This window comes from Mizuhopecten yessoensis, unplaced genomic scaffold (assembly GCF_002113885.1).
Source record: "Mizuhopecten yessoensis strain PY_sf001 unplaced genomic scaffold, ASM211388v2 scaffold7817, whole genome shotgun sequence".
Taxonomy (NCBI): Eukaryota; Metazoa; Mollusca; class Bivalvia; order Pectinida; family Pectinidae; genus Mizuhopecten; species Mizuhopecten yessoensis.
Genome location: NW_018407237.1, coordinates 341,657 through 356,294, shown reverse-complemented (window position 1 = coordinate 356,294; position 14,638 = coordinate 341,657). Strand labels below are relative to the sequence as shown.

General features: G+C 37.0%; 1 protein-coding gene across 1 annotated transcript in view; it reads left to right on the top strand.

Moving 5' to 3' along the window:
- The window catches only part of LOC110454384 (hydrocephalus-inducing protein-like), a 154,655-nt gene that overhangs the window by 6,405 nt on the left and 133,612 nt on the right, over positions 1-14,638 (top strand). The window contains exons 4-10 of the mRNA XM_021503856.1: positions 4,363-4,482; positions 5,210-5,344; positions 7,035-7,234; positions 7,753-7,877; positions 10,307-10,508; positions 12,158-12,284; positions 13,623-14,122. Coding sequence (XP_021359531.1) covers positions 4,363-4,482; positions 5,210-5,344; positions 7,035-7,234; positions 7,753-7,877; positions 10,307-10,508; positions 12,158-12,284; positions 13,623-14,122 — 1,409 coding nt within the window. The remainder of the gene's footprint in view (positions 1-4,362; positions 4,483-5,209; positions 5,345-7,034; positions 7,235-7,752; positions 7,878-10,306; positions 10,509-12,157; positions 12,285-13,622; positions 14,123-14,638) is intronic.

Sequence of the window (14,638 nt, the reverse complement as noted above, 5' to 3'; positions counted from 1 at the left end):
GAGATCAACCATAATGATATTTTTTGGCCATGTTAACACTGAACAGATTAAAATACTGACATTTTATTTTGGGCCTGTAAATGTTATTTTTGGCTTTTTCAATCGCCACATTCCTAACTCACCTGCCACCAGTGACTGGTAATTGTGTTTTGGTCAGCGTCAGTGACCTGACGACAGCTGTGTCGAGCACTGCACTCCAGGTATATTTAGACACACTTACTATAACCAATATGTTAGGTACCATTATGATAATCATGCAATTGAAATAACACATTGGCTATTTTCTTCATTTACTCTTTTAACACTTGTAATTCTACAATTTATTTAATTTAATTCCCATAATTCTGTTTCAAAACATTCCTAACTCACCTGCCATCAGTGACTGGTAATTGTGGAATCAGCCTTGGGTGTCCTTATCAAACTGAATAAAGGTCTGCATGGTGTAGCAAAAAGTGATTAAGTTTTTATCAGATTGCTGTACACTTGTAAATGTACTTTATATTTGAATATTGTAAACGTGTATGCACTGACCTGATTGTCATTCTTATGGTTATGATAAATAGCAATGTACTAGGATCATCAGTAGAAAGTACTGCATCCAAATCAATCATGTTCATGAAATATATGTCAACTGCAATGACTCATTACAATGATCTGTAGAATAGGCTCAACCTCTCATTACAATGATCTGTAAAATAGGCTCAACCTCTCATTACAATGATCTGTAGAATAGGCTCAACCTCTCATTACAATGATCTGTAGAATAGGCTCAACCTCTCATTACAATGATCTGTAGAATAGGCTCAACCTCTCATTACAATGATCTGTAGAATAGGCTCAACCTCTCATTACAATGATCTGTAGAATAGGCTCAACCTCTCATTACAATGATCTGTAGAATAGGCTCAACCTCTCATTACAATGATCTGTAGAATAGGCTCAACCTCTCATTACAATGATCTGTAGAATAGGCTCAACCTCTCATTACAATGATCTGTAGAATAGGCTCAACCTCTCATTACAATGATCTGTAGAATAGGCTTGATCTCTCATTACAATGATCTGTAGAATAGGCTCAACCTCTCATTACAATGATCTGTAAAATAGGCTCAACCTCTCATTACAATGATCTGTAGAATAGGCTTGATCTCTCATTACAATGATCTGTAGAATAGGATCAACCTCTCATTACAGTAATCCATAGAATAGGATCAACCTCTCATTACAATGATCTGTAGAATAGGCTCAACCTCTCATTACAATGATCTGTAGAATAGGCTCAACCTCTCATTACAATGTTCTGTAAAATAGGATCAACCTCTCACTGCAATGATCTGTAGAATAGGCTTGATCTCTCATTACAATGATCTATAGAATAGGATCAACAACTCATTACAATGATCTATAGAATAGGCTCGACCTCTCATTACAATGGTCTATAGAATAGGCTCGACCTCTCATTGCAATGATCTATAGAATAGCCTAAACAACTCATTACAATGATCTGTAGAATAGGCTCGACCTCTCACTACAATGATCTGTAGAATAGGCTCAACCTCTTACTACAGTAATCCATAGAATAGGCTCAACCTCTCACTACAATGGTCTATAGGATAGGCTCAACCTCTCATTACAATGATCTGTAGAATAGGCTCGACCTCTCATTGCAGTAATCCCATAGAATTGGCTTAACAGCTCATTACAATGATCTGTAGAATAAGCTCAACCTCTCACTACAGTAATCTATAGAATAGGCTCAACCTCTCATTACAATGATCTATAGAATAGGGACGACCTCCCATTACAATGATCTATAGAATAGGCTCAACCTCTCTTTACAATGATCTGTAGAATAGGCTCAACCTTTCACTACAATGATCTATAGAATAGGCTCGACCTCTCACTACAATGATCTATAGAATAGGCTCAACTTCTCATTACAATGATTTATAGAATAGGCTCAACCTCTCATTTCAATGATCTATATATAGAATAGGCTCAACCTCTCATTACAGTAATCTATAGAATAGGCTCAACCTCTCATCACAATGATCTATAGAATAGGCTCAACCTCTCATTACAATGATCTATATATAGAATAGGCTCAACCTCTCATTACAATGATCTATAGAATTGGCTCAACCTCTCATTACAACAATTTATAGAATTGGCTCAACCTCTCATTACAACGATTTATAAGATAGGCCTGATGACTTATTCCAATGAATGACACATATTTAACTGACTTAGATGTAGAAATGTATGATCTTCCAAATTTGTGATCTCACTGTATAGCATGTTTGTATTGTTAATTACCCAGCATGCATCATATATCACCATAGTTTACCAGTGACAAACCTAGGGGGACCTGTGCATAAAAACATGTCAAAAGTAGGGGGTAGGCTTATTGCTGGATATATAAGCTTGTGTTTTACCGGTCATTGGCCCAATTCATGGTTTGTGATTTTGGTTCCGTATATATCACAGTTTACCAAATTGGAACTGGTAGTAGATTGTTTTATAAATACAATATGTTTACATGGTACGTAAATGTTACGTTGAATAGTGCAAACAGAATATAAATTGATAAAATTGATAGATATATTGGAACGTACACTTTATGGTGGGTCGTTGAAACTATGAAGCACTAATAAAAAAATCAGTGTTGTGGTTACCTTTTATCTAATTGCATGAATGGGGATGGTGGGCTTAATACAAAAACATACAGTATAAGGCATGTATGTATAGATCTAGATTGGGTTTTTTGGGGGTCAATTTTAAGGATGAAATTCATAAAAGTGAGCACTTAAAAAAGTGTTTTACCCTTTCTTCAAATTTGTCCAAATTAAATAGAAAAAATGTTGTTTTTTTAATTTCTACTTGTATTTGATAATACCATGATATTTTAAAATAAAAGTATTTTTCATCTGGTATTTTCTTTTTTTATAGTCATGAGATGGTACATACAGGCTATATATATACTAAAAAAAATACCCACAATTCTGAAAATTCCTAATTTGGTTAGCTGTAACATTTTTTTTATTAATTACAATGCCACATATGCCTTTTTTCCAAAACGATGGTAAAATGCCCTTATATCTGATCACTAAGAAACTGCTCATGACAAAGTGCTTGTTTGTAAACATATGATATTTTAAAGGGATTTCAGTAGACTCTTCACAGTATGTTTCTAATTGATTACCAAGAATTAAATTTGACTCTTTGGGTTTGAAAGGGAAAAGGCAATGAGACTTTGAATAATCAGAATTGTTAAATGTCAAGGGTCAGTAGAAAGTTCTGTTTAAATATGTACACAATGTACTATATTTGTCACGTTTGTTCCTGTGAAATATCAAGTTCTATCAACTTGATAAAAATGATATTGTTCACACAGACCAGTCAGAACAGTGCTTTCTATTTACTTCATTCATAGCTGCAGATTTTCTGTTGAGATACAGATGACTATAGTATAAGAATGATTGGTTGTTTTGGTCAAATTATAAAAGTAAAATTGTGTGAAGTAGCCTATCTCACTGCTAGTAGCCTATTCAAAATGGTGTACAGCCTTGTTGTCAAGCAAGACATCATAGGAATATGGCACCAAAGATTATTCCATTATATTCCCAGCTGTTTTGGAGCATCCTTGGGCAATGCATGATGCCTTTGCTTTGTATGAATGGATGATTTGGTCACACGAAGAGCTACCAAGTTTATTCAGGTGTATGGCCTTCAACTATGTTCAAGGTCACAGGGGTCAAATGAATGAAAAATGTTGAAACAACTTCTTTGAATAACCAAAATGTCTAGGGTGATGAAATTTAGCATTAATATGCCCAGATGCAGAGCTATTGAATTTGTTCAAGTGACTGACCTTCAACCATATTCAACATCACACATTCAAATGCTTTAAAAAACTTAAATAACTACTTAGGAATCAACAAAGGACCCAAAGTGAGGATGTTTGGATGTAAGCATGTTTGTTCAAATGTATGACCTTGGCCAACATTCAAAGTCACAGGGTCAGATGTGTATAAACCTTTGAACGACCTCTTAATAATTATAATAAATGCACAGTCATGATCATTCAGGCCAGTTTGATTGAAAGGTTATCAGGTTTGTTCAAAATAATGACCTTCACTCATATTCAAGGTGACAGGGGTCAAATGTATGATAATGTTTAAATGACTTCTGAATACTCAAAAGTCAACGGTAATGATAATGAGTCGGTAGATTTATTCAGCCTATTTGATATATTTGACCTTGGTCCACTTTTCAGGTTACGAGTGAGATAGTTTTGTGCCTGACATTAACAATCGGTTATTCGAGTGAATAAATCTTTACTATTGAATGCTTTGTTTTCAGTTTTCTCAAATCAACATTGATGAACCAATGTTCCAGCCCTACCCATCTGAGATATTCTTCCAGAACTTTAAGCCGTTTGAAGTATATGAGGTGCCACTGATTTTGAGAAATAATGACAAGGTAAGTTTCCTAAATTTTCAGTTGAAAAATCCACAACGGCCAGGTCATAGGTTCAGTGGAATCTGGATACAAGTAATGGTTAATTGGTTGATACTAATTTTTAGACATTATATATTTGATTTAATTAGCCAATGACTAAATAGCCAAATGTTTCAGCCATTTACCAGTACTGTTTCTTCATGTTTGGGTAATAATATTAATTAAAGTAAAGTAAGACATTTTTTTAGTCTCAAAAAATAGGTAATAATTTGGCAACTCTTAAATTAAAACGTTTTTTTTGTAATAAAGTCAAACTTTGATGTTTGAAACTTTGTGAAACAGTCAGAAATATTTGAAACAATGAGATGTTGACCACGAATGTTAAATTTTGGATATCTTTTAGATCCTGTATAACACCAAAACTAATGGTTAATTAGTTACGAAATACAAGGCAAGAAATATAATATGAAATCTAAAATATCAGATTTCATGTAATTAGAAAAATGTGTTTGTGTCTATTTTATTGTCCGTGTTTTTATATTAATCAGACCTTGATTTAAATTAGAAACAGTGAGAAATTTGACTCGCAAAGTTTGATTCAAAATTGGAATATCAGTAGTGTTATAGCAAAACAAACCAGACTTTGTTGTCAGTTAATTTGACGTATCAATATATGGAAGTTTGACTAAGTTTGAAATAAGGCAGGATTGTGATCCAGTATAGGAAAGTGAGATTGATAATGTTACAGGTGCCACGCCTAGTGAAAGTTACCCAGGCTGATTCGCCCTACTTCAGTGTAATCAGCCCTCACGATGTCGGCAACAAAGTGGGACCAGGACTCCCAACTACCTTCAAAATACAATTCACACCAGATGAGAAAAAGGTATATATTCAGTGTCTCACTACAGTCTATAGCTGGTATGAAATAATTGGCTCCACAACCAATCCTACACCTTAGTTTCCGCTTAATAGCTTGAGTAATTTTGAATGGATTAATTTCAAACTTGGTAGGAAGGTTCATTGCCGTGAAAGCTCGGGACAAGTTTGATAATCAAAATTATTCGCCGGATATTTACGGAGTTATGGCCCTTTGTAGAATTGCTGAAACAGTTTACGCTCAATAACTTGTCAATGAGTAATTTTGAATGGATTCATTTTAAACTTCATAGGATGGTTCATTGACTTGAAAGCTCGGACAAGTTTGATAGCCAAAATATTGGCTGGTTATTTACAGAGTTATGGCCCTTTGTAGAATTGCTGAAACAGTTGAAGGGAGACATATTGTATTAGTACTGATTCTTCTTCTTTTTTTCTTCTTCTGGTTCTTCTAATCAAACTTGTCAGGGCCAAAACTTTTAAACCGTTAAAGATATCTTGATGAAATTTTAGGTATGCATGCATCACCCACAGGAGGTGTGCAGTGTACTGGAATTAGGTCACTGTGACTTTCACCTCAAGGTCAAAGGTCAAATAAGTGCACATTTTCAGTAAATTCTTGTCCGTCCCGTAAATTTCAAACCGTTAAAGATGTCTTGCTTAAGCTTGAACTATATCTGCATCACCAACAGAAGGTGTGCAGTGCAATAGAATTAGGTCTCATGCTTTACTATAAACAGAGTTATGGCCCTTTGTTTAATTTCAATGCAGAAGTTTGTCTGGAGCATAAGTTCCATGTTATTTCACCTACGTTGACCATACTTATCATATTTATGTATATTGGAAAGGCGGAATCTCTCGCACTAAAATCAGGTTTTGTGCCCCACTATATACAGAGTTTGTTTATTTTTAATACCAAAGTTTGTCCATGGCATTACTTCTAAACCATTAATGATATCTTAATCAAACTTGAAGTATACCTGCATCACTCACAGAAGGTGTGCAGTGCACTGGAATAAAGTCTCGAGTGTCACTATATACAGAGTTATGGCCCTTTGTGTAATTTTAATACCGAAGTTTGTCCACAGCATAACTTTCATGTTATTTCACCTATGTTGACCAAACTTGCTAAAGTTTTAATGTATCTTGGAAAGTAGGAGAGTCGCATCCTAAATTCGGGTCTCGTGCCCCAATATATAAAGCGATATGGCCCTTTGTTAATTTTGTATACCAGAGTTTTTCTTTTGGCTAATAAGGGGAGACATATGTTTTTGTTCACAAAAACAAAATACTAGGTTTGAATGGATTCATTTCAAACTTCATAGGAAGGTTCATTTCTATCAAAGCTTGCACAAGTTCGATAACCATTATCTGCCTGTATTAAGGGAGCTATGGCCCTTTATAGAATTGACATGAACAGTTTCCGCTCAATATTGTAGGTAAAATAAATCTTCCTCTGAAGCTGCGCATTCAGCCATACAAAATTAATCGCCTTATAGAGCACTACTGAACAAACAGCCATAAGTTCTTGATGATCTTGGTTATTAAACTTGTCCAACCTTAGAAACCAAGCTTATCTCTCCAACATTTATGCACTTATGGCCCTTTGTGGCAAACTGCTCATTCGACATCTGCCGGCGTATCATGTACCGCTCGCGGAACTCTTGTTATATATGTGTAACATTCTCCACCAACAGGACTACAACCATGAGCTGGTGTGTATCACGGAACGCGAGAAGTTTATTGTTCCTGTCAAGGCCATTGGGTCACGAGCTATACTGGACTTTCCTGATAACATCATCTTTCCAGTGGGACCAGTCAAGCATACAAGCAGCAGGACACTTCTCATCCGAAACATTGGCAATAAGGAGGCCAAGTTTACACTCTCTGTGGAAAAGTAAGTACAGTAAATCCCTACTAGCTGGAACTCGTGGGGTCCAGATTAATAGTTCGCGGAATACATTGTATTGGACAAATCAATGGTTCGACTGACAGTCATGTTTTAGGTTTAACCGACATCGTCATTTTTTTGTGGTATGACAGACAGTACGAGCACTGCAAATATTGCGGATAGTAGATGATAGATATAAAAAAGGAAGTTTAATAAAGATTACAACATTAAAAATGATATAAAGTTGCTGAACAATGAAAACATATAGCCATCAGTATTAAGAAACGAAATAAAATTTAAAAAAATGTATGTGTAACGTACTTTTCGTTTTGACATAGTCAACCATACTTTAATCGGCTATGTTAATTTTACAATCTAAACCATGGTTAGTCATGGATGGTTTGCTTTTATGCCTTTGTTGCACCCCTTTCATCATTCTGCTGGAGATCAAATTAAAAATCTTCAGATTAAAAACTAAGTGATGTTATAACCGAGGATGACAAGACTTTTATTTTGGATTGCAGTCCCTTTACCGTGAGCCCAGAGATAGGCACACTGCCTGTGCAGGACAGCATGCAGGTGACAGTGGAGTTCAACCCCAAGAAGACCGGTGATCACATGAAAGATCTCAGCCTACATTATCATACAGGTGACTCATGCTTGTTGACATTTCCAAAATCATTATATATTAAGTCATTTTTTTTCCAATAAAATATCTGAAGTTTGGTAGTTTAATAGTTGTTAAATATCCTAATTCATATTTTAAATGAAATGATCTCATGATCAGATCTCTGATAAGTAAAATGATCTCCTGATCAGATCTCTGAAAGGTACAATGGTTTCGTGATCAGATCTCTGATAGGTAAAATAGTCTCGTGATCAGATCTCTGATAGGTAAAATGGTCTCGTGATCAGATCTCTGATAGGTACAATGGTCTTGTGATTAGATTTCTGATAGGTAAAATGATCTCGTGATCAGATCTCTGATAGCTAAAATGGTCTTGTAATCAGATCTCTGATAGGTAAAATGATCTCGTGATCAGATCTCTGATAGGTGAAATGGTCTCCTGATCAGATCTCTGATAGGTAAAATGGTCTCCTGATCAGATCTCTGATAGGTAAAATGGTCTCGTGATCAGATCTCTGATAGGTGAAATGGTCTCATGATTAAATCTATGATTGGTGAAATATTTCATGTAACTATTTTCCATCTTTTCTATCTTTTGACTCACAGGGTTGATTTACACTACAGTTTTTACAAAATTTAAAGCTTGGTTTTGGATATGAACCGAACTACATTTGGATTGTGTAATTTGGTACCTAGTGCTCAGACACTGGGCCACATGCATTCTTTTTATACGTGAAAATATCAGATGTCACGACATGTTGTAGTTTTCATCTTATAATGGTTACATGTGATCTCAACACTAGATTCAGAATACTTTTACGACATCACTCCATAAAGTGGCAACATACACACACATGCTAGACTTAGTATTATAGTATCATTTTGTATGTACATTCGTCCATGCTGACTGGTTTCTGAAGCATCAGACTTTGTATATATATGTACATCGTGGGAAGGTGGTGTGTCTCATCCTTAAACCAGGTCACTGTGACCTCAATTTGACCTCTAGTAATAAAATAGTGGTTTCCAGAGCATATCTCTGCTTCTGTTTCATGAATTGACATCAAATGTTTTGTATAAATAAGGTACATCATGGGAAAGTTTTATGGTGCATCCTAAAATAAGGTCACTTTGACATCAATTTGACCTTAAATACAGTGTAATACAGGTTTCCGCAGCATATGTTGGTCACTGGTTATGAACGGGCTTCAAACTTTGTAGACATGTAGGGAGCGGGGTTATTTGTAAAGCGTAGGTATGTAGGGAGTGGGGGTATCTGTGAAGCATAGATATGTAGGGAGCGGGGGTATCTGTGAAGCATAGATATGTAGGGAGCGGGGGTATCTGTGAAGCATAGATATGTAGGGAGCGGGAGTATCTGTGAAGCGTGGATATGTAGGGAGCAGGGGTATCGGAAGTGTAGATATGTAGGTAGCAGGGGTATCTGTGAAGCAAAGATATGTAGGGAGTGGGGGTAATGTAGAGAGCAGGGGTTATGTTATGTAGGGATCGAGGGTATCTGTGAAGCATAGATATTTAGGGAGCAGGGGTAATGTAGAGAGCAGTGGTTATGTAGGGAGAGGGGGTATCTGTGAAGCGTAGATATGTATGGAGAGGGGGTATCTGTAAAGCGTAGGTATGTAGGGAGCGGGGGTATCTGTGAAGCATAGATATGTAGGGAGCGGGGGTATCTGTGAAGCATAGATATGTAGGGAGCGGGGGGTAATGTAGGAAGCGGGAGTTATGTAGGGAGTGGGAGTATCTGTGAAGCATAGATATGTAGGGAGCAGGGGTATCGGAAGTGTAGATATGTAGGGAGTGGGGGAAATGTAGAGAGCAGGGGTTATGTTATGTAGGGAGAGGGGGTATCTGTGAAGCCTAGATATGTAGGGAGCAGGGGTAATGTAGAGAGCAGGGATTATGCAGGGAGAGGGGGTATCTGTGAAGCCTAGATATTTAGGGATCGGGGGTATCTGTGAAGCCTAGATATTTAGGGATCGGGGGTAATGTAGACAGCAGGGGTTATGTAGGGAGAGGGGATATCTGTGAAGCCTAGATATGTAGGGAGCGAGGTTATCTGTGAAGCATAGATATTTAGGGAGCGGGGGTATCTGTGAAGCATAGATATTTAGGGAGCGGGGGTATCTGTGAAGCATAGATTAGTAGGAAGCAGGGTTAATGTAGGAGTAGAGTTAACGTAGGGAGCGGGGGTAATGTAGGGAGTGGGGGTATTTGTGAAGCCCTCGCTTCAAGTGAAATGTAGTTCGTTAAAAAAATCACAATTAAAAAATTGATGGCATAAAAAATTTAAAACCAGTCTCATGACAAATGATGTTTATTGTGTGGTTTATTCATGTGACCTCGATTAAGGGTGACAAGATTCCTGTTGGATCACTTGTACGGATCTCAAAGTAACCACACTCATAAACTCGGTTAATGTATTATTTCAGGGGAGGATGTGTTGATAGCTTTGCATGGACAAGCTCAGGATGCAAACATGAGGCTGGATAAAAACTCGCTGAGAATTGAAAACACTTTCATTTCCATGGCCAATGAAAGGACAGTGACAATACACAACAGGACTGATGTGATCGCTCACTTCCGCTGGACACAGTTCGCTACACAAGAGGAGGAAGACCAGCAGAAACACAGGTCTCAAAAATGTTATCAATTAAAAGCTGAATTTTAGCTTGTCTGTAGTGCATGCAAGGTCACCAGTGAGATAGGAATCAAGGTCACTTTTAGCATGTAGGTAGATTTTATTAGCTCACCTGGCCAAAAGAGCTATTGCAATCTATTGTCTGTTGTCCATAAACCCTTTATTTAAAACAAGTACTTCTCAATAACCACACAATCCAAGGTGATAGGAAAACAGATTTGCAAATAAAAAGTGGTTTCTAAGGGTAAAGAAAAAGGGGGAAACATTTTGGGCATCTAAAATATCTACAAAAAAACGCCCAAATAAGGGCACCTTGCAACATGTTGTGCAATATATTCATGGTAAACCACTCAAGCATCTTCTTCTGAAGAAAGGAAAGGTCTAGAATAATGATGTTTTGTCTATATCTAAGGTCACAAAGGGACATATTTGTTAAAACTCTTAAACAACTTCTGAAGAACGGAAGGGAGTCGTAAGTCTTGGCTGAGTTATTCAAGGGCATGGAGTGCTGCAAAATTTGCAAAGATCACTGGGTTCAAATTTGTGAAAACACTCAAAAGATTACTTCTGAAAACCAAAAATTTTATGTCCCTTTTTTTGAAAGTTAGCCAGAATTTTGTCCAGGCATATCATTTATACTATTTCACCTAGAGTCATCAGATTGAATATACCAGCATTTCTAGGGATAGTGGAGTGTTTTGTACAAAAAGTAGGTCACTGACCTGTGCTTTGACCTTTGACCTTATGTGAAAAAGTATATCTGGATATTAATATAATTTTCTATTGCACCTGGAGTAACCAGTTTTAGTATGCAAGTATATCTTGGCTGGCAGAGTGTGTGCGGTCACTGAGACCAATATCCTGAAAGAGGTGTACTAACAATGACTGGTGGGGGTCTGACATTCTGACAAAGCTCTACTGGTTTTGGTTGTCACTACCCAGGTTCTCATTTTGAGGATGCAACATTGCTTCGATTTGACCCAGATTTACAGGATGGTTGTCGTCAATGAAGCAGAAGTTGAGAGAAATGTCTAAAAAGAGTTTTGAAATGATTAAAATCTCAACCGAGTAACTTCATATCAGTCTTTGAAAAGAGGATGGCCCCTGGGAGACTAAGTGGCAGGGTCATAACTTTCTTATGGCCAAGATTCCAACCCAATAAAACCATATACAATTGCTGGACATAAAGAAAAAAGTACAATCAAGGTATTACAATTGACCCTGGGGATTACAACTTTGAAACAGTTTAGATCCCCACATGCATAACCAAATATACCATCGCTGGGTATAAAAAGATGAACAAAATCTTGCTTCCAGAATCAACCTTGGGGTCTGCTTCCACCATTAGCGGATTAAGCCTCTGGGTCTTAATATTGAAACAATTGAGATCCCCACCCTATTATCAAATATACAATTGCTGATCATGATATGCTACCAGGATTGTCCCAGGGGAATTGCCCTCTCACTAGGATCTTATTTGCCATACTACTTTCATTGAGAATGTGTTTTGTCATGATTGGTTAAATGTCCAGGTGAGTTATACATGTCCTATGAGCCTCTTGTTCTTAATAATAATTACTTTGATATGCAGCAACTATTTGAATAAAACTAATAAGGTTTAAATTTTGTATACAATCTGAAGGTTGACCAGCACGCTGACTTCAGAAGAACAGTCTGATACAGAGAAGTTTCTCCAGGAGTGTGTCCAGGATCCCACTCTCCGGGACAAACTGTCAATACTTGGACGGACATTCCAGAATAGGAGAATGGTATGAGGACATTTCTGTTTTTGCTCTGAGAATTTCAGGAGTTATCATTGACCTGACTTCCTAAAAGACAAAATTCTATAAAAATAAAATTGTTCCGAAGTCAATTTGTACGAAGGTAATGTGACCCTTTACAGACATATGCCTTCCAGGCAGTAAGTTCCAAACCGATGGAAGACATCACGATGGGTGTGGCCACATATGTGATGCAGTCAACCTTTCACATCACCTCTTCCCCTCAAGGTCACAGAGGTCAAATGTCTTAAAATATTCAAACTTCTTCTGTCTGACCTTTGGTGATGATTTGTGGCAGTAGCATGCTGGGATGAAGACTATCAGTTTTGTTCAAACATATGTCCTTGGCTTTCTATCAAGGTCACAATTCAATAAGTTTTAAAGATTTTAATGACTATTTTTGAATAATCAAGAGACCTAAAGTCATTTTATTTTCCTTGTTGCATGCTGGGATGGATGTTTATTAAAAGAGTTCAAATGAATGACTGACCCACTTTAAAGGTGACAGGAGTCAAATGTGTTAAAGCACTCTAAATGGTAAAATATGTATACGTAATAACATGTTACTGATATAAACATGGTACTATGTCACTGTTAATGGTTTATAACCTGGGTTACTTGTCACTGTTAATGGTTTATAATCTGGGTTACTTGTCACTGTTAATGGTTTATAATCAGGTTACTTGTCACTGTTAATGGTTTATAATCAGGTTTACTTGTCACTGTTATTGGTTTATAATCTGGGTTACTTGTCACTGTTAATGGTTTATAATCTGGTTTACTTGTCACTGTTAATGGTTTATAATCTGGGTTACTTGTCACTGTTAATGGTTTATAACCTGGGTTACTTGTCACTTTTAAGGGTTATTACCTGTTTTACTTGTCACTGTTAATGGTTTATAATCAGGTTACTTGTCACTGTTAATGGTTTATAATCTGGTTTACTTGTCACTGTTAATGGTTTATAATCTAGGTTACTTGTGTCTTTTAATGGTTTATAATCTGGTTTACTTGTCACTGTTAATGGTTTATAATCAGGCTACTTGTCACTGTTAATGGTTTATAATCTAGGTTACTTGTCACTGTTAATGGTTTATAACCTGGATTACTTGTCACTGTTAATGGTTTATTACCTGGGTTACTTGTCACTGTTAATGGTTTATTACCTGGGTTACTTGTCACTGTTAATGGTTTAATATGATGACATATTTCTGTGAATAATTGACACATTTCATTCATTTGATACTCATAGTCAGAAGGCTTTTTAGCCTGATGATAATTGACAAGATGAATTTTAATGATGATGTGGCTAAACTCTGATTTCAGCTGGTAGAAAATGACAACATGCTTTTTAATGATGATGTGGTCAAAATTGAACCTGTTGAGGGAGACATTTGGCCAAACTCAAGCTTCGAGGTTAATGTTATATTCAAGCCGAGAGAAGCGCAAAGCTACACACGGACAGCCTTCTGTGATGTGACTGGAAGAGAGAGTCGTCTGCCCTTGAGAATCCGTGGGGACGGTGTTGGACCAAGTGTACAGTTCTCGTTTGAATCATTAGACATGGGCAACATCTTCATAGGCTCTAAGCACACGTACGAGATTGTGCTCGCAAACAAAGGGGATATAGATGCTATCTACAGTGTGATGCCAAACTCCAGCATCTTTGGACCCTGTTTTAGTTTCAACCCTTCAGAAGGCATTGTGATGCCTGGTGGCCACCAAGCTATACATATCTCATTCACCAGTCCTTACCTAGGGGACTTCCAGGAGACATTCCAGTTCCAAGTAGATGGGCAACCTGAAATACTGGAGGTCCAATTCAGGTACATACAATGTTGTATACTGCCCCTTGTAAATATACAAAGCTATGTATGCTGCCCCTTCTTAATATACCAAGCTCAGTATGCTGCCCCTTGTTAATATACCAAGCCCTGTATACTGCCCCTTGTTAATATATAAAGCTCAGTATACTGCCCCTTGTTAATATACCAAGCCCTGTATACTGCCCCTTGTTAATATACAAAGCTCTGTATACTGCCCCTTGTTAATATAAAAGCTCTGTATGCTGCCCCTTCTTAATATACCAAGCCCTGTATACTGCCCCTTGTTAATATATAAAGCTCAGTATACTGCCCCTTGTTAATATACAAAGCTATGTATACTGCCCCTTGTTAATATACAAAGCTCTGTATACTGCCCCTTGTTAATATAAAAGCTCTGTATGCTGCCCCTTCTTAATATACCAAGCCCTGTATACTGCCCCTTGTTAATATATAAAGCTCAGTATACTGCCCCTTGTTAATATACAAAGCTATGTATACTGCCCCTTGTTAATATAC